The sequence below is a fragment of the Pholcus phalangioides genome, unplaced genomic scaffold, assembly GCF_987345545.1.
Source record: "Pholcus phalangioides strain wild (caught in Gottingen) unplaced genomic scaffold, Ppha-v1.0 ptg000021l_1, whole genome shotgun sequence".
NCBI classification, from domain to species: Eukaryota; Metazoa; Arthropoda; class Arachnida; order Araneae; family Pholcidae; genus Pholcus; species Pholcus phalangioides.
The window spans coordinates 3,540,299-3,561,328 of NW_028301614.1; the positions used below are offsets into that span (position 1 = coordinate 3,540,299).

A 21,030-nucleotide genomic window follows, 5' to 3' on the forward strand; every position below is an offset into this window, starting at 1 on the left:
TACGATATCACTCAGGCTGTGTTACCCACCCCTCTATTTCAATTCGCTGCTGATGACATGAAGTTATTCTCTCCAGTAGAAAACACTAGGGGCCTAAGAATTGTATGCCAACAACTCTTCCAGTGAATTGTCAGTATAATCCATCTATTTCAACACCAAAAAGTGCATCAGTGCATTTAGTGTGCACCGATCCTGGATATTATCAACTAGGTAATGAAACGTTACAGAGCAATTAGATACATGCGTGGATTTAGGTATGGCAATAAGCCGCCTCCTGGATTTTACTGATCATTATCATGGCATAGTCTGCAAAGTTAAAAGAACTTCATGCATGTTATGCATACCACAAATGTGATGCGCATACCTTGTCATATGCTTTCTGCGTGTACGTTCACCCGACTCTGGAGTTCTGTTCACAAGTATGGAGCCCTTACAAAATTAAGGGCATAAAGCCACAGAGGTCCTTTACCAAACGAATAGCTGGCATGAGTTGTTGGTCTTATTGTGAGAGGCTTGAATGTCTGGGTTTGAACACTCTGGAATGGCGTAGAATCGCTGCAGACAAAGCATGCAAAGTAATCTGGCAATCTGCATTTCTGCATGCAAAGCAATCTGGCCACAATTTCCTCGAAGATGGATTCATGGTTCTGTAAGGCACTTGCTACCAAGCTTTATCAATAAGCACTGTGGGCAATGGAGGGGGGGGGGGGCATTAAAATTTTGTTTCTAAAAGTCAGTGCATGCTGATTTTGTGTCAGCGATTACTGAAAAAAATCTCTGAAAAGTAGTTTCAATGTAAAACCTCTTAATTTTGAAACGACATGCTGTCCCATGAGCCGGATAAGAGGAGTTGTATTTGAAGAAAGTAACATTATATAAAAAAAAATAGCCATGTGGCCGTAATTTCTCAATTTCTTTATTGTTCCTTCGGATTTCATAGAATTTTTTTCCGGCTTTCATGTTCGTAAACTGAAAGATTTTTATTGTTCATAAGCCAAATTGTACACAAACCGAGACGTTCGTGAACCAAAGGTTGACTGTGAATACATTCATCTCACATATTTGTCAAACATATACGTTTTTTGGAAAATAACATTTTTACCCAGTGCGACTTGCAGCAGCCATCATTTTCTGCCACTAGAGATTTCTCAGCAATTTTAGCAGTAGTTGGCAACTTTGTTTAGCTGTATTTGGCAACTTTGCTTGCATTTCACAAATGTTTTGGCTGTAATCGGCAACTCTACTTGCCTATTGCAATTTGTTTGGCTGCAATACGCAACTCTACTTGCCTTTGATAAATTTTTTGGCGATTTCCCGTATTTTTTGTTACAAAGGAAATATGGTCATCGTTTTGTGTGTATTGACACGTTTCTACCAGAAAACTTTTCGTGGGCCTGACGGGGTCCCCTTGACGGAGTGCATTTGCCTCAAGATGAGAGGGAGATTATGCACCCCTGCTCAAACTAATGTATAGCATCAAATAGTTTTGATAGATCACATCGAAATATAAGAAGAGCTTCAGCGGTATTCATCTGCAATCTGGAACTTGATATCTCGATATAAAAACTTACGGTCGTCGAATGTACAAGTCCTTTTGGTAAGCCAGTAGTGCCTGAAGTGAAGCTGACGAAAAGAGGATGGTTGCAAGGCAATTGCTCGAACACTAAATCCGGGACTGGACTTCCATCACTCGATATGAATTCATCCTCGTAACAACTAAAAACAAAATGAAAAGAGATTTCTCAGAAGCCGAATCCGATATACTCTGGAAAAAGCATTGAAATTAGAAAAGAAAAGAGTGTCCGAAATAAAAATTCTAATGATCAGCAACATTGAAATAGTACAATGTGAAAAAATATCAGCAAACGCCGCCTGACAGTCAAGTGGTTAAGAAGCTAGCTTCTGTCTGTGAAGGTCTGGGTTCGAATCCCGGTTCGGGCATGAACGTCTTCTAACACTAACAACCCACTTTCCTCTTTTGATAAAAACAAATTGACGCAAAACAAACCTGTTTCGTATCGAAGAAATATCCGAAAGTGTGCGTTGAGCTCGGTTCGGAACTATTACTATCTTTTGCAAGCTTTTCACTTCTGAAATGACAAATGTTAATCCAATATATTACCTTTCTAATAGTTAATATGTAATGACTAATTATTATTTCTCTTCATGTACAAATAACAAACAGAATCCATTTGCGATAGAACTGTTAAACAATACCCCGACATAATGCTCGCAAAATTTATTGTGAAATATATTGTGTGTCCTCGAAAATGAGACCTACGTAATCTTATTACATACTCAAAATAATGCATTGGAGCTACTGCTAATACGTAACCGTACATGCACCTCGTATTATTCATATCACATTCCTCTACAGAATTTCTAATGAATTGATACTTGTAGGAACGTGTTGTATGTGTTTATATGCGTGGCTCTACGTTTTTACTCTTCACCTAAATGACGAATTTAACGGCTTGGGAGGGCTTAATAATGTTTGTAAGATAATTTCTCACCATCCCACATTTGCAATGTAGTTATTCATTTCTGTGAGGAAATAGTCGTTATACAGTTTGTTTACAACAATATCTAGAGTAAGATTCATAACTCTTGATATTGTATTTACTTCTTGACCAAAGTCACCATTTTGTCTATTTAAAAATCCTAAATAATTTATATTATCATTTACACTATTTCAAATTTAAATGTGAATAATATAATTGTAAAAATATGAATATTATATAATTGAATAAACTCGTCATACAGAAGATGTAAAAAATGCGTTGGTCTGGGTGACGATTTTAACTGAGGCTTATTTTTGGGGTAGGGCTTAACGAGCATTCTGAAAAGTTCAGCTATGGCTTATTTTTTGTTCAAGCCTTACTTTCGGGGAAACACTACGGATGGTTCGATATTGTTAAACATGCGATCGCAGTCTTTGATTTACCTTCTCCGATATGTGCCAAGTTCTCTAATAGATTGACTTCACTCCCTTCATCCACAAACTTGTCAGTTGTGAAAAGAAATTTCGGTTTCAACTCATTCAATATATGCGTGGCTGCCTGAAATATCATGTAAAATCTGATATGAATCAAGTTCCTAAAAGTACTAAATGTTAAGGTGTTTATAAGTTTCATGATAGAAAATTTTCAATGGAAGTCACAAAATTAGTCACAAACACACAGTAGAGCCACAAATGAAATAACTCACACGTTTTCCATAAAATGGCGATGGTCCTCCGAACACAGCACCTATACTTGAAGCAGCAAGCTTCACAAAGACCGCCTCCAACCTATTCGACATGTAACCTAAACATTCCGGAAACATCAATGTTATACAAGCCACTTATAATTGTTTTATCAGCTTAAGATTCTTTTTAGAAAATCAAATGCCATAATTTTTTTTATTTATACGTAGTATGATTATTGAATTCTAAAAATCGGATCAAGAAAAACTGAATTCCATGGTGTTGTCATGATTCCCCCCCCCCCCCACGTATAGAAATTTGCTTTTATATGTGTGGATTATGGGATGATTTGTCTTCCTCAAAGAGTCACAATTCACATTGTACAGACTTTATATTGATTGCCATATATCTGATGAATATGTGCGCTTTTCTGAATTCCTCATTGTTTTCTGTATTTAATGAAAAACGAACGAATTGAATCTTCTTAAAAGAATTGAACCATAAACTTCGAGTGAGGAAGATTCATGGAATACAGACACGTATAACCTCAACGGCCGGTCAGTGAAATTCCACATTGATCCATGGCGATGTTACCAGAGTTGGATTTCGTCAAAGTAGTAGTCGGTGAGAAATTCCAGCCCAATATATAAACGGTTTTATGTTCACATTCATCTTTTCCAAGGTGATACATATTCAATTCACACTAAACTAATTTGCTAAAAACATGTTCATACTAAATATATCTCGATTCATGCACAAGGATTTTAATTCAAAAATTAAATCTACCTATATATTGAACATTTCACTTCATGAAATTATAGAAGTTATATACGGTAATTATATAAACGGGGTGTCCCATCAAGACCGCCCAAACTCTACACAGCCAGATTCTTCGCTTGGAATGCATAAAAAATGTCCAAAGAACTGCACCTCTCTGTACGACCCATAGTTTTCGAGAACAATGCGAAAGAAAAAATATGATGTTATATCCGTGCAAGCGAAAAAAACTTTATTGGAAACATGAACATCAGTAGAGAGAAACGATGTCCATCTCCGCTATTCATACGAAGTACGAAAGTCTGGGTGTATATAGTTCAGAAAGAAAATTCACATTCCTCTGTGGGTAATCGAACCACCAATCTCTCACTGTCCGGGCGAGTGTTCTAACCAATAAACTACAGAGGACAGACTCCCTTCCTTAGAGCATATGTGTGAATGCCGAATGAACAACATCTCTATCTCCGCCTGGTTATCCACGCATACATTTCTTTCCGGGGCTAACGAGAAAGACATCTTCTTTAGCCCCGTTTCTTTCGAATTTTTCTCGGAAACTAAGGGTCGTACAGATTACAGTTCTTTGGGTACTTTTTATGTATTCCAAGCGAGGAATCTGGCTGTGCAGAGTTTGGGCGGTCTTGATGGAACACCCTGTATATTTAAGTGTACAGTAAATTGACAATTGACGTCACACTGAATGGCAATTACGCAATCGATGAGAAATAGTTTTTTCTTAAATTTATAAAAAATATACAAGAATTATTTGCGTATGAATTTAGCATTTTTATCAGTTTAGTCACAGTTATTACGAATCAATTATTTCTATCCTGTTCTCTAACGAAACAGTGTTAAGAGTTTTTTATTGTGTATTAATGGTTTTTCTACAAAATTTGTTTCTCAGTTCATTAATGTTACAATTAATTGTGACTAAAAAAAAAAAGTTTCGAAATAGATATTTGTGAACATAATTTAAAAGCATTCATTTAAGAAAAAACTGGTAGACGGTCTTGAAAAATTTAGATATTCATCTTAACACTCTGATCCCACAAAAACGTATTTTAAATTTCCTTTTTTTACAAATATGGATGTAAGTTGGTTCTATTAGCATATTTTTAATTAAAACAATACATTAACACGACCACTTAATTAATTAGAATGGACTTTTTTTTTCAAATTACTTGCAATGGCCTAGTAAGGGTAAAACCTTCAGGTTTTTTCTTCAGTTTACTGCTGTGTGTAAACTGATAAAATTTTGTTTAGCAAAGTTGAATAATTTTTACACCTTGAATTTTCAATTCCTTTTATCTGGTGAGATCATAAATCTCTGAACAGCAGCTCTCATAAAATGACACCGACAAGGGATCAATTTTTTTTAGATAACACAGGTATTTGCAAATCGTGACAGATTCGTGTAACCCAGCTTCATTGAAAAGTTAAGCTCAAGTATTCACGTATGTAAGCTGTTAGTTTAAGCTAAATATGTGCCCCCCCCCCACCCAGAAACCTTTTATTTCTATGAGGACCTACGATTTTGGATGGTACAGCACAAGAACCTCCCCCCCCCCCCTTTCCTATCATAAATTGAGGCTCACTGAAATTTTGCCCAGGGGCACAAAGATCGAATTGATAAAATTTTTGTTCACTATAAATTTTCGGCAAAAAAGGCAATTTAATGAGTAGAAAGGTTCTCATTTGTACATCATGAAGGAGAGGGGGGTAGCTATATAAAACATGAGAGCCACGGGAAGAAGATATGGTGCACAGGGTGCCATGGAGAAAAAAAGTTATGAAACACTGTATTAATACTTCTAATACTCTACACTGTATTAATTAAAGTTCTAGAATTCAAGTGCTCGGCAAAATTACTGCCTTTATTCACTTGAAAATATGTAAATTATCAAGATTTCGTAGAGAGAGAAATGCTAAAAATCAAGTTTTTGCTTTTGCATTCATTTCGTAAATATGAAAATTCCGTATCCGTAACGATAATGTATCGTCTCACGAAACTGAAACTCACTCTCGACTACGAAAACCATACTACATGTTTTAAAACGAGTAAATGAAATTCAAGTGCAGAAAAAGTAAATGAACGACCACTTACAAGCGACGCAGTCATCCTTCGTTAAACCATGTCGCCTCATGGCATGAGCATATATTTTCACTTTGTCGTACATCTCTGCGTACGTTACCCTTTCGCTTCGTCCTTCCTCGTCGTGGTACAAAAGAGCAACGTGGTCGTCTCGATACTTGAGAATGTTCTCGGCGTAGTTCATTCGAGCACCCTTGAACCAAACCGCGTCAAAGAAGAACTCGCATTCTCTCACGACTTCGTCAAAGGTCTTCGAGTGTATTATGCCAAAGTAACTCCATACTTCCTCCCAAAACGTCTTGTAGTTATTCACAGACCACTTGTGAAGGTCCCAATAGTCAACGAGTTTGACTCTGTATTTCTTTTCGACGTGGCATTTGAACTTCTCCATCTGAGTGTCTTTCACTTTCTTGTTCCAGATGCATTTCTTACCGGATACTATGACGTCAACTAGAGTCTTACCCTGGCCTGAGAATCAAAAAAGAAAACCTGTGATCATTACGGGAAAGTTTTCAGATGCTGTTTAGGGGGTGAGCAAAGTACTTTCAATATTTTCATTTCTAATATTTCTTGATTTTTTAATATAAAAAAAAAATACACGCAAAATTCATGATATAACTTCGTATAATTCACTTACTGATACCCAGTCCAGTATGAGGCCTAGTACTTTACCGCACACCAACTCCGGTCATATCGCCATACGGCAAATTCCAACCAGTGGATTTGTGTGGGAATTTAAGGCTCTATCCGAAACGATCGGTGGTCGCTCCAGACTGATTAGGTAAAGAACTTGTTTTTGATGTTCTTCCCCCCCAAATTCGAATCCGTGGACCTTGAAAATTTTCATGCTTTATTTCCGCGATAATCTTCATTGTCGAAAACGAACATCTTACCAATGCGCCACATTTTTTTTTCAGGGCGGAAAAAAAGACAAACATCCAATTATATTATGGTAACGTAAAATATTTGAATTCACAAGACGTAGTATGTACGCTTCATTGTTTCTCTGTGAACTCAAATATTTGATGTTTATGTCCTTTTCTGCAATGAAAAGAATTACGCTTCCGCCCCTGCTTCATACTAGGGAAGGGTGAAAAATCTCGTACCAGAGTGCTTTGCATCAGTTCGGGGTTGTGAGCGGTTCTATCTATCTATCTACCAGAGTGACTCTCTCTCTCTCTCTCTTTCCCCTTTTCTCTCCTCTCATCACTTCGACATTCCCTTGTTCTTTACCGTATGAGAAACCTATGAAGCAAAGCGAGCTCGTCATCGACCTTTGAGCATCTTCTGCTCATCATCATCTGCTCCAACTGATGTTTCGGAAATCGTAATAAAAAAGCAGTATAGGGTAAAGGGATCGGCTTAGCGCTAATACCGAAGTCGCATATTGCCTCAAAAATTATGTATTAGTTAGCCTGGTGCTTCAAGGAGCTCTACTATGAACGGAATTTGAAATTTTTCTTCACCTCAGCGCATTATTATCTTTTTCTTTTCTTCCTTGTTGTCTCCTTTTGACGTTACCGACCTGCAAATCAGTTTTCTGGCAGGAAGATCATATGTGAAAACATAGAGGCGAAGAAGATGAAATTTCACAAGTAATAAAGCACATAAATACTGACCCATAAATTATGGGACCATTGTTTATTCTTTGAATAACGAACGTGTTTCACACTCAAATAATATCTTTGAAATCATTAAAAAGAGGTAGATAAGAAAAAGCGATTGACTGTGATGACCGGGTATCGAACTCACGATACCTCCAAACATCCTTTTGGTACTTCAGGCGAATATCTTATCGACCTGGGCTACCGCGTTTCTAAAATATATTAATATATAGGGTATTATACAGGGTATGTATGTATGTATATATTATGCACAAGGGATAGAGTGTATTTGGTTGATAATAAAGTAAAATCTGCTTCATTCCCCCCACCCCCATTTCCTAAATGTTAATAGAGATATCAGTTTCGGAGACATATCACGGGTACTTCACCCCATCGTCCACATTTTTTAGGAAAACCCGTATGCGGGGGGGGGGAGTCACATAAATTCATGTGTAATGTAGACTTGCATTTATTTGTACCGAAAATTTTCTCGACCTCAAACGACTTTACTTATATCATATAAGTTATGGATTTAATCATTGTGTTAGTTACACGATCGTTAGGAATTTTGATTTAGAGTGCATCAATACAACTGATGACCTCTCTCAGTTAGATGAGTATCCAGAGTGTACAGAGATAAACTTTCGAGGGCCCAGGGATAAGATAATTTAGTGTCATATAACGCCATTGCCTGAAGTTCTGTGCTAGAGAGTTTGAGTGCGTATTGACAGGATACATAAGGAGCAAGTAGGCACGCGACTTTGAATGTGAAACGAATGTAAATTTGATAACTTTTGTTAAGTAAAGTAATAGATTTTGGAAGTTGTTGGTCACATAAGTAACTTGTATATCGATAAAGCAATGTGAAATTGACGATGCGATTTTCCTATAGGCAACAACCTTACGAAAAAGTAGTAAAACTTTACTAATTATTACTAACAATAAGACACGTTGACCTCTACAAACAATGAAAATACTATGACGGATACACTCGAAAATCCTGCACATATATTGAAACACTGAGTAGTCATTAATATAAATACTCACGTTTATTATGATTATTACGGCTATCAAAAAAAGTTTTCTCGTCGTGGTCGTTGGAAGGCATTAGTTTCTGTACAGATTTCACTCTTACTTGCTTGAAAGATACCTCCAGGTCAAATTAAAAAAAAAACAATTCATTCACAGAATAGCCGAAGCCAATAAACAAAATATTTTTTTTTCTTGATTTCAGGGGAAAAAATGCAGCGTTATGATATATATATTTCGCTTTTATCTACAAAAAATTCGCCACCGAAAGCATCGCAACCCCAGAGAATAACACACAACCTTCAGTTGCTTCACTGAGGAATTATATTTATTTTGATTACTTTTTATCTGGCTTTTGGAAGATAAATCGCTGTTTACGCTCATATTCTTCATATTCGAGTTCTTTCTTTCCAAAGGAGTATCTCTGCATAAGGTATATTACGTCATCACGTGGAAGATTTCTAAAAGTGTTACATCTCAAGAACTTGCATTATCCATGCACAATGGAAAAAGATAAAGTACCCGAAAGAAAGAGAGAAAACAACACGACGACTGAAATGAACTTGCAGACTTTGGTTTGCTCATTTTTGAAAAAACAGGGGAAAAAAAGTGCAATGTCATCACATAATGTGATGTTTATGTCGATTCATGCACTGAAAAGAGTATGTGAGGATTAAAGCCTGATCCAGACTGTGTTGACAGTATTTCTGAGCTCTGAGCAATTCCGAACTTGTTTTGCAACTGTTCATAACTAGTTGCGAGACATTGTTCGCCAACGTTCTGTAAACATTGCTACGTGTCCAGAACTACAAGCAGTATTCGAGCGCACTTTTCTATATAAGCTGGTGTTACATCATGCGGCATAACTTACGATGATAGGTTTTACCGTCCCTTAAACCAGGATTAGACTATAAAAGTTTTAGAAAAGTTCTTTCATAACTTCTTTCATAATAATTGGTTGTTCTTTTTTTTACTTCAAATTTGTATAAGATCTGTCATCAAATTTTTGTAGTGTAATCCCGAGTAACTTCGAAAGCGTAACCGTTACCTTCGGTTTTTTTTGTAAATTTTTAATTTGTAGAGAAAAAAAATGCGTAAACGCAAGTAAACTTTAAGAACTAAGCACATAGGTGGAGATAGACATGAACGTTTGGGGTGGACGGGACGCGATCATTATTGCTGAGGGCACGATGATGATGATGATGTCAATTCATATATACACATATGCATTAGATCAGACGACTGCACCTTTAATGCTGGCGGCCCACCCCCCAGACAATTCGCAAGCGATTTGTTTCGCGCATTCGTTCGTTTTCTTGAAACTCAGAAAACACGCACTACAGCGTATCATCCGGCCTCCAATGGCATCGTTGAGAAGTTCCACCGGCAGCTCAAAGGTGCCATACGCTGCCATGCCACAGAACGTTGGACTGAAGTGTTACCTACCATATTTCTGTCCATCCGAGCCAGCATCAAACCGGACATCAATACTTCTGCTGCTGAGATGGTTTATGGATCACCATTGTGCCTACCTGGTGAATTCTTCTGTAATTCCGATCCTTAGCCAACACAGCCGGAATTTTTACGGGCTCTACAAGATCACATAAATTTTACGTCCGATCCAAACTTCAAGGCACGCGACTCACAACGTTTTCGTTCATAAAGAACTTGCCGTTTTTAAACGAATTAATTAATTCGTTTAATTAATGCTTAACTTTTGTTGTGGGTGTTTGTATTGAGTCTGTGCGTGTTATTCCCACAATTTTCTACGTCAACTTTTCTACCAAGTACCTACAGGGGTTGGACAAAATAATATTAACACCTGTGAAATGAGACAAAATTTTTATTAATAGGCTGTTGGCTCTCCTTTTTCATTAATTACAGCTTGTGTCCGTCGTGGGATGGACAAATACATAGCCACTCCTTCTGCAAAAAAGGCCGCTAATTCAGAACGTGTCTTTCGAGGTGGAAACCTACTGCACATTTTGGCCTGCAAAATACCCCACAAAGGTTGAATTATATTAAGATAAGGGGACCAAGCGGACCATACGAGGTGATGCAGTTCATCATGGTGTTCATCAAGTCAGTCTCTGACAATTCCAGCAGTGTGAGCGGGCGAATTATCTTTTTGGAACACGGGTCGAGAATCAGGGAACAAATATTGCACCATTGAATGAAGATGGTCCGCCAAAATACCGACATAAACCGCTGCATTAACCCGCCCATCCAGGACAACAAGTGGGCCGAGACCACGGTGAGACATCGCGCCCCACAGCATCACTGATCCCCTTCCATGCTTTACAGTAGGAAGGAGACACAGAGTTAGAATAATTATATCTTTAGTCTATGGAAGGAGACAATCAACGTCATAGGCTTGTGCTGGCGTTCTCCAAACGTAAACACGTCCGTTAATCTGGAATAATGTGAACGACGATTTGTCTGACCAGATGACATCCTCCCGTTGTTGTTGTGTATTTTCAATGTTTGTCGTTTCAAAGCATTGCATGGTGTCGCCAATGATTTTGAAATAGTCGCTCTACCTTGTATGCTTGTTGCATGCACTTCACGGCGGATAGTTTTTGTCCATACACCTTCCTGTAGATGTGTGTTCATCTCAGATGTTATCTGGGATACTGTTTTCTTGCGCTTTATGGCCACAATCGCTTCAAAACCCTTCTGGATCTATCAGCCATCTTCGACTTTCGGCCACTGTTATGCTTGGTAGATGATGTCTCTCCCTGTTTGCAACAGGCTGTCATTACCACCGACACCAACAAGAGTGGCCGTTTTCATTACTGTGGCCCCGGCAAGACGGGCCCCCCCAACGGGCTCCAACAATCATGCGCTTTCGAAATCTGTGAGGTCAGCCATAACGAAGTTTTAACGTCCCAATATACATCGCATCTGAACGCTATCACTGCTACGAGTAGACTGATGTGTGCACATTTTCATCCACTAAGTGGAACTCTTCCACACTAGAGGGCGGGAGTATACGACAGTTTCCCTCGAGTGTTGTTTTTGCACAGGTGTTCACATTATTTTGTCTAACCCCTGTACTACTCACGTGATTTACGCTACGCTATGGATCAGTGGTAAAAACTGGATCGGTGCGGAAGTGGAAGTTGAAACCAAAATGAAGTACCGTGCACCAGAGTTCTGTAAACGTGAAAATATATTTTGAATCTGACAAAAGTGGTTCTCTCGAAGCTACCGAGGCCTCCATGAACTACCGTATTGCGAGATGAGGAAAACATCACACCATTGCTGAAAATTTAATTTCACCGTGCATCAAAGATGCTGTCAGATGCATGCTTGAAGAGGAGAGTGCTCATATAATGAGTTTAATACTTCTGTCAAATAATACGGTGTCTCGAAGAATACACGATGTTTAGAGCACAGTCATAAGTCACGTCAGAAATTGTGAAATTTTTTTTATTCAAAAAGTCGGCAAAAGAACCGACGTTTTACGCAACATTCTGTGCTGCTTGTAATTGCTAAGTATTTAAAAGAGAATTCTCGAAGAAAATCTTTTTATTTGTCACCGTCGTACGACCAAATGGGTGACAAAGACCTATTTGAAGCAATCGATCATTATTTCGTTGAAAAAGGAATTCACTGGTCAATATGCGAGGCTCACCACAGATGGTGGAATATCCACGGAAGGTTGTTACTCAGGCCTTCGTGCACGCGTGGCAGAAGTCGCCCCCAAAACGGAATGGACTGTGAATTATTCACAGACAGAGCCTTGCACCGAAACCTTTGCCTCCAAATTTGCGAAACGTTCTTGATGAGGCGGTCAAAGTTGTCAAGTTTATCAAAGTGAACCCTATCAACTCCAGGTTGTTTAAACTGTTGTGCGAATACATGGACAGCCTTCACAACACTTTGCTATTGCACACCGAAGTTAGGTGGTTGTCCCGGGGTTAAGTCCTGACGTGACTGTTCGAACTTTGGCACAAGGTAGCCCTTTCACTGGAAATTTCACCTTTCGAAACACTTCACGATTTCCTGTTACAAGTCGAGGTAAATTCAACAGTTGGTGATAAGGATAATTGAGTACTGGGAAGGATTAAAATACTCCTTTGAAAAATATATTTTAGAGCCGGAAATGGGTGATCGGTGGATATCTTATACTTAGAAAGAAGACTATTTTGAACCGGCTCCATTGTCCATTCCAGAAATGGAGAAATCGCTAGAGCTCGCATCAGATACCACTCTGAAGACCTCCATTCCGCCGAGGCGGAATGGTGAACCTAGTCAGTTTTTGAGCTCGTCGCAGCGACGAATACAGTGAACTTCCTAGAAAAACCATAATGTTTTTGTTGCCGTTTGTTAGCACGGAGCTTGTTGAACGAGCGTTCCCTTCGTGTACTTACATGAAAAATAAAATAGAAGCAAATTGAACGCAGCACCGGATTTGAGTTTGTATTTATACTTTTTTGAGCCTAATTTTTCAAAACTTTGTAATTCAATACAGTCCCTAATATCACATTAATTCCCCCCCCCCCTCCCAATCTTGTTCATTTGTTTGCTTAGTTCAAAAATAAAAAATAAACTATAATGAAAAAAATATACCATGTAATTTAATTCAACGTATACCTTTTCAGGGAAGTTTTCGGAATCTGCTATGCGTGAAACAGATTGGGGGAGATGCCTGGAGGATTCGGGGTTGGGGGTACGCGGAAAGGAATCGAGCAAACTGGCGGTACGCACACTGAAAAATTTTGGGAACAGCTGCTGTAAGGTTTTAGAGACCGTACCTGCAGAGGGACATTGACTTGGTTGAAGGGGAGCAGAGAAGAGCTACGCGTGTCCTTGTTGGCACACGGGGATTGACTATGCAAACACCAAACATGGTCCCCACTCTGTCCCTTGTGGGATATAAGCAGGCCACCTTGTGGCTGGGCCATGCTGGAAAAAAGAAAAAGCCCGCTAGCCACCAAGACCACGGACCGACCTCCAACCCACGCAAAGGACTACAGACACTAACATCAAACATGGCCCAGCTCTGATCTGAGGCAGATTACCTAGCGGCTGAGCCATGCTGGAAAAACTCTCTTGATGTCCGGTCCCGGCAGGCATCCCCGGCTCGTAAGCCACAGGAACCAATCCCGCCGAGGGGGCTTGACTATAAAGAGGGACTTCATTTTTTGAATATGTTCACATTGGATGAACGCAGGTGTTGGAGGATATGATAGAAGTGTTCAAAATTTTCGACGGGATGGACCATGAATTATTAATACACCCTCTCAACGTGGTTTGCGACACGATGTTATGTATTATATACATAACATCGTGTATAACAATTATAACATAATTGTATAACACGATGTTATACAATATATGTTTTTCTTGATGCCTACGAACAATCCCTCTGAGTTTGTCGGTCCATTAACAGAACACCCTGTATACTGTATTATTTTTCTTTTCTTTTTTTTTCTGTTTGATCGTTGTTTTTCCTCACTAAATAATTTTCGAGATTTTTCCATAAAGTATACTGAAACCGAAAAAAACTGAGGCCGTAAATATATATTTTTTTTTTTTGGGGGGGGGGGAAGGGTCTTTTTGGCGGAGGATTTTATTTATCAATCTCGGGTGTAGAAAGTTGTCAAGTTGTCCCCCGCTTTTGTTTAGTTCTGAATGGCTCTAAAACAGCTCTGTGGTTACATCAAAATCTATTTTTTCGTTAAAAATGTATTTAAATTTTACTTCTCTACTTGAATCAAAATCTTTTTGTTAGAATGCAAAAGATCGTAAAAACCTCCAACTACGTGGAGTGATGCCTTGTTAATTGCAAATTTTGAAGTATTATTTATTAGTTATCTCCAAAATGATGATTTTGCAAAAATTTACGAGTGTAGAGTCATTCACAGAGGGAAATGCTCTATTATTAAATAAACTAAACAAGATTAGACATCAACAACAATAAGTGCTATAAAAAAGAAATCGAATGGCCGATGTGTATTTGAAAAGGTGGAAACAGAGATAGATAGAACCGATCACAACCCCAGACTGATGCAAAGCACTTTACTTCCGTTACCTAAAGAGGCAGAGTTGTGTCGGAAAAGTTAGCACAGATTTATAGTGATGGCTCTCCTTGCCCCGTGTTCACAAGAATCGAATCACTCGCGTCGTTCTCCCCACGAAGGCAGCCATCAACTCGATGCAACGTACAAGACATTTGACTGAAATGGACAGCTGAACCCAATGACTAGGGAGAAAAATTGCACGTGCACCCAGTGGGACAGAGAGAAAGATAGGGTAAAGAAAAGGGTGGGAAGTCATTCTGCACCCTCAGATGTACAGTATGTCAGGAAAAGCCAGCTCATTAACGAGAGCAGCTGTTCGTGATCTAACGTGGCGGAAATCCCTGAGTGCACTTTATTTTAATGGAATTAATACATAAACATTATTTTTCTGAAAAAGCATTAAAAGTTCTAAAATTTTCATTACTTCATGATAATATTTTTATACCTTCTTCAAATTTAATTTTTATACGTATGTTTTCTTTGTTCATTTTTTTTCATTAAATAATTTTCGAGATTTTTTTAAATAAATATATTTTTTTTCATATCGTCTCATTCGTAACTTCCACACTAGGTGACAGTAGCAATAAAGTAACGTGCCGATGTTGGTCTATTGGTGGACCGAAAACCGAACCTCATCTCGACGTACCACTAAATAGGGATTTCTGCCATACTGGTTTTTCCATCGTTTTAATCATTTTTGTCGCACCACGGTCATTTTCTGCACACGAGGGCTAATTAGACCGGGACCTTACAATTTATTTCCGATTCCGAACGGCAGCCTGTTTTTATACTCATCGAGAGGTTGGTGCGCTAATCTCTCGATGTGGAACTCCTTGCGGTAGCGATCTTTTTCTGTGGTCATGTCACCATTACTGTTGTACCCCTGTGTCAGAAAAGTTCCTGACAAGGACGAACCAGGTATCAAACTCACGATACCTTTAAACATCCTTCTGTACTTCAGACGACAATCTGATCGACCTGGGCTGCCACGCACGCCCAGGGGTATTCTGAATCCAAAACTCAGAGATTAGGGCGCATGTACGCGCACCATTGAAAACGACACCCAGGTCCGTCAGTTGTGAGTCACTCCCCGGGCTTTTGAAAATACACTAAAATGGTATATATATACATACAAAAATTGAGTACATGTTCTTTCCCCCCCCCCTCCCGTCCGCCGGAAAAAGTTGAAATGACGGCATCGAGACGTAACTTCTATTTTGTTAAGTAATCGAGCCTTGGGAGTTGTTTCACCCATTTTGTTTAGGTAGTGCTGAGACGACCCTTTGATTGCGATTAATTATTTATTTTAATTACTAATTAGTTATTACCTTTTATTGGTAGATTAACATCTACCGTTAGAAGTTGATCGAAATCGTATTTCTACTCGAATCAAAGTTTTCAATTTTTATGTCAGTGATCTCAAAAACCCTGATTACGTCATATCTTGTTAATTATAAATTAAGAAATATAATTATTTATTAATCAGAATTATTTATCAACTATCATCCTAAAAATTAGATTGCTCAAAAAAAAATCACCACGTTCTTGGTTTTTACAGCGGATGAACTCTACTTGTTAAATTAGCAAAAGCTATGTTAAGAGGGAAACGTAATATTAAACGATGATACTGATGAACCATAAATTCTATAAATTCTAGTTATTTTTCATGTTTTCTGTGCTTCTCTGTATTTTCAAACGATATGGCGAAATGTTTATCTGCATGATTCAAGTTTTTTTAAAAAATAAGATTTTCTCTGCACCACTAAACCAGAACATGATTCCCACTCTGTCCCCAAAAGGGATATAAGCGGTTAAGAAGTCATGCTGGAAAAGCCTTTCAGCATCCAGACAGGGAGAGCCACCACGCAGAGGTCGTAACAGCAGTAACCAACCCCCAGAACAATCAGAAAAGCCAGCACAAAGTGACGTCCAACGTCACTCCTCCGGAAAAAAAAAACACGCACATATTATACGACATATTGCTAAAAAAATCTGAAAATTACGGCAGCGGAAAACACTGTGAACATCACACAAAACACACACAATGTTCATCAATATGATACGGTGCTAAAGATAGGATAACCGATATTACATCGATAGAGATAACAGATTTACATCGATTGCAGATACTACGCAGCAATAACATGCCTCCATGACAGATGGCAGAGGAAATCATTATGAACATCAGTGTCCGTCGTCAATACGATGCGATGTGTCAGAATGTGGAGGATAAAACATGTTGCGAAGGAAAAAATATACACAAAATAAACACGTTGCCATAGAAATATGAAAAAGGGTGGCATCCGAAATCATTATGAATATCAATGTCCACCTTCACAATTCAGAGCAATATCATAGAAAACAGATGGAGGTAGATATAGTATCGAATATAGAAGTTGTATGACAGGAAAAGCGCATTTCAGGGGGAGTATCAAAATAACGGTTTTCAATGTCAAAAAAAAATGTTATTGCTCGATTTACTTACAATGCCCACAAAACAGATACATATACAGAGTAAACTGTCTACAAAAATACTCGATATAACAATAAATCCCACTACAACGGTATTTTTCGAATATTGTTTGGAACAGCCCATGCTCTGTAATGTTAAACTTCTCTCGATACAACGATAATAAGACAAATTATAAATAATTAATTGATAAATATGAATAATTTTTGTTCTCGTGAAAAATATAGTAAATAATATTTTAATTTGGAAATTTTATTTTTTGAGTACATTTCAATCATATCTGTTCCTATTTTAATCATGAAAGTTGCGTTCAAAAAATCTAATATACATACCGCCCTCCCCCCCATTTTTTCGAATATTTCTTAATAAAAGAAAATTTTTAGGGAAATAATTAAAGAAATTTGAAAAATTATTTAGTGAATTAATTGACAGACGAATGAAGTCATGCAAAATAAGCATTGCTTTTGTTGAAACTCTTTTGGTTGATTTTTAAAATTCATTATTTCTTGCTGGGATCAAAATGACCCCACGACGCCAGTTACGCAAAGAATTTCCACAACACCAGTTAAGTGTTAAAATATTTTGCAGCGAATAAATACTCAAAAGCGCCTTTTTTGGTGATACTGAAAACGTCAATTTAGAAAAGTTGCCAACAGCAGTATTTTGGGACATCCTGTAAAAACACAAAAATTCACAGAAACGCAAATGCATTCCAACAGAATAGTTTATTTATCGGCGTCTCGTGCGTACTTCGTTTTGCATAACGCTTATACGGACATAAGAAGCATCTCTTACAACTTACACTTAGTAATTTTTAGAGCAGATAAATGGGGACAAAAATTGTGATAATGTCCAAAGAGCAATACTCGGAGTTAATGACATCACGTATTTCGAGTGACCCTTATAAAGAATTAAAGAAAGGTCCATCCGATTCTCACTTGAGAAAATTGAAAGTGGTAAAAACGAGTGTCTCTCTTCCCGAGCATGCAAAAAAAGAGAGCAATTCCATCAAACGCCATTTCGTCACGTATCTATGGCCTACCCAAAGTTAACAAACCAACACTATCTCTCCGTCCCATAGTCTCTAACATTGGTACAGCGTCATACAAGCTCACTAAATTCCTTGTCCAGATTCTCACTCCACTCACTAAATCAAATAATGCAAATAATAATACAGTTAGAAATTCGTCTAGCTTCGCTCAAATAATACGTACAGTTGAACCCAAACAGCTCGACATGGTGTCTTTTGACGTAGTTTCAATTTTTACTAGCATTCCCATGGTTGGTAGTATCAGATGTTGTCTAGAAAGGCGACTTAAATACACAATTTTTCACAGCCTGAAGTAGAAGAAATATGCAATCTCACCTTCACATGTATCTCACAAACAGCCTTCAGTTTCGATGACAAGTTTTACACCCAGACAGATGGTCTAGCAATGGGCAATCCCATCTCGCCGATTTTGTGTGATATATATATGGACGACTTTGAGAGTAAGCTGTTGAACGTCGTGCCCTTCTCATTTTATCGGAGATACGTGGACGATACTTTTGTGGTTTGGGACGGCTCTAAAGATGACTTGGAACAATTGTTAGTCGTTATGAATGACAGACCCCCATGTTCAGTTCACAGCCAAATTTGATACTAACAATGAACTCCCTTTCTTGGACGTATTAGTAACTAAACAGAAATCACAGTTCCAAACCTCGGTCTATGTAAGCCTCTTTCACGGTCTCATTGACACCTCATTTCAGATCTTGTCCACCCATGTAACAGAAATTTTCGGCTTTTCGCACCTATGTAGCGAGAGCATTTAACATCTGTTCAGATCGGAACACATTAGATCATGAACTTGAAACCATCAGAGCAATTGCGATAGACAGGGGGTTCAACACCAAGATCGTTGACGAATTAAGTAGAAAATTCTTGAAACCGGCACGAGGAACCACTCTAGAAAATATTACAGAGAGACCCCTCAGAGAAAGTGTAGTCATACCCTACGATCCAATACTCTCACTGAAGATCAAACCGATTCTTAAAAAGTTTGATCTAACAACCATAGATAGGCCCACTAAAAACTTTGGTTTCATGCCCCCTAAAGATGCTATACCGCAGAATAAACAATGGGGCATTTATTACATTCCATGTGGTGATTGCTCTCTTGGTTATATAGGACAGACAAGGAGACCCATAAAAGCAAGATTAAATGAACACGCTCGCTGTGTTAAGAATCAGGAATGTGAAATATCGACCATCGCCGCTCACTGTTGGCAAGAAGACCATAAATTCAAATTTCAAGAAGAGAGAGTTTTTCACAAAGTCAAGTCCACAATTGATCTAGATTTCTACGAAGGCACATATATTCGGGCCTTCAAAAATCTACTAGTGAACGATAATAAATCTACACCCCCGATCGCAACACCATGGCTTAAATTCATTTAGAGCGGGAATTATAAGAAAATTCGAATAGACCAATCGGATGGCACTATTCCGCAAGCGTCCAATCAGAACGCTGCATTAGTATCTCACGCAGGCTCACAGCTTCATTCTGACCATGATGTTTGAAGTGAACAAACGTACTTTTTCCGCTGAGCAACCGAGCGTTAAGATTTGGTATTCAACCCAAGTGGGAAAAATCTTACCGTTTTTAATTGTAATTAATAATCACATTTTCAGACTTACAACTCTCTCTCATAGAACAGTTCAAATCAATTTCATTCGTTTTAAATAGAAGAAAAAAATTCGAAAATCAATCTAAGAGATACACATATTCACTATCTAGCGACAAAAAAATAACTGTACAGACGATAAAAAAATAGAATTACTTTATTATTTACTTACTTATTTATACAATATTATAGGCCAAGGCCTATACAAGAGAATACGCTGGGTAAATATGATACACAGGACTTTTTACATTATGAATGAAATAACTATCGTGGGCAAATCAACTATAAAGGGGGAGAATATTGTTCCAATCAACCATGGTACGGGGGGAAGAAACTAAATTTTTTTACTTCACATTTATGGAATGTCAAATAAACAATATAATAAAAGAACGCATATGCAAATTACAAAAAACAGACTACTAAAACTGCTACTACTAAACCAGACATGCACCTCGTCCATATTCCTCTGTTGAACTTCTAATGAATTGGTACATGTTGGAATGTGTGTGTATGTAAAGTGAACCTTTCGTGAAGTTTGTTTCTGTGTAATGCTTGTTATGTATTTTGCTGCCATCTGCAATCCATTTTTTAAACTATGAGTTTTTTTCCTCAACTCGCATAGTGAGTGAAATACAATGAATGAATAATTGTGACGTTGTGTAGGCCTGTTGCTCTCTGCGGCGAGACTTTTTAACAAAAAACTAACTAAAATTCTTAATGGCAGATTTAAAAAATACTAAGTGAGCAAAACATCCAACAAAGACCACACATATATATACAACACAAGCAAGAGCAAATTTTGCTAAGTTAAAAAAAAATGTGCTCAGTTTATACAGGGTGTATGGCACTTTACTGGCAATCCGTTGATCCTAGAGGTGTTCTTCCAATTAGAAAAAGTATCTTAATGACGTGTAGTACTCGGACATGTCATTCGTGTTGCAAGGGGTTATTAAACTGAAAAAAAATTAGCTTTTTATGGACACCCTGTGCCCCAAAAACCCAATTAGAAAGTGGTTGCCCTGTCTCCCTCTCTTCCTCCTGAGATCAACAATATAACTTCCACGTTTCTAAGTGCAATATTCGCTGAGAAATATTTAATTCGAGAAAGAACAGCATAAACGACGGATGGAAGTGTTGTCCGTTAGTTTGTGCTATGATAGTTAACGTCCTTTCCAGATTTG

General features: G+C 38.1%; 1 protein-coding gene across 1 annotated transcript in view; it reads right to left on the minus strand.

Moving 5' to 3' along the window:
* The window catches only part of LOC149070502 (acetoacetyl-CoA synthetase-like), a 31,455-nt gene extending 22,446 nt beyond the window's left edge, over window positions 1–9,009 (minus strand). The window contains exons 1-6 of the mRNA XM_089249048.1: window positions 8,702–9,009; window positions 6,063–6,518; window positions 3,208–3,305; window positions 2,945–3,059; window positions 2,009–2,090; window positions 1,572–1,716 (exon numbers count right to left, since the gene is read on the minus strand). Of these exons, the coding sequence (XP_089105174.1) occupies window positions 1,572–1,716; window positions 2,009–2,090; window positions 2,945–3,059; window positions 3,208–3,305; window positions 6,063–6,518; window positions 8,702–8,762 (957 nt within the window). The 5' untranslated portion in view covers window positions 8,763–9,009. The remainder of the gene's footprint in view (window positions 1–1,571; window positions 1,717–2,008; window positions 2,091–2,944; window positions 3,060–3,207; window positions 3,306–6,062; window positions 6,519–8,701) is intronic.
* Window positions 9,010–21,030: the final 12,021 nt, after the last annotated feature.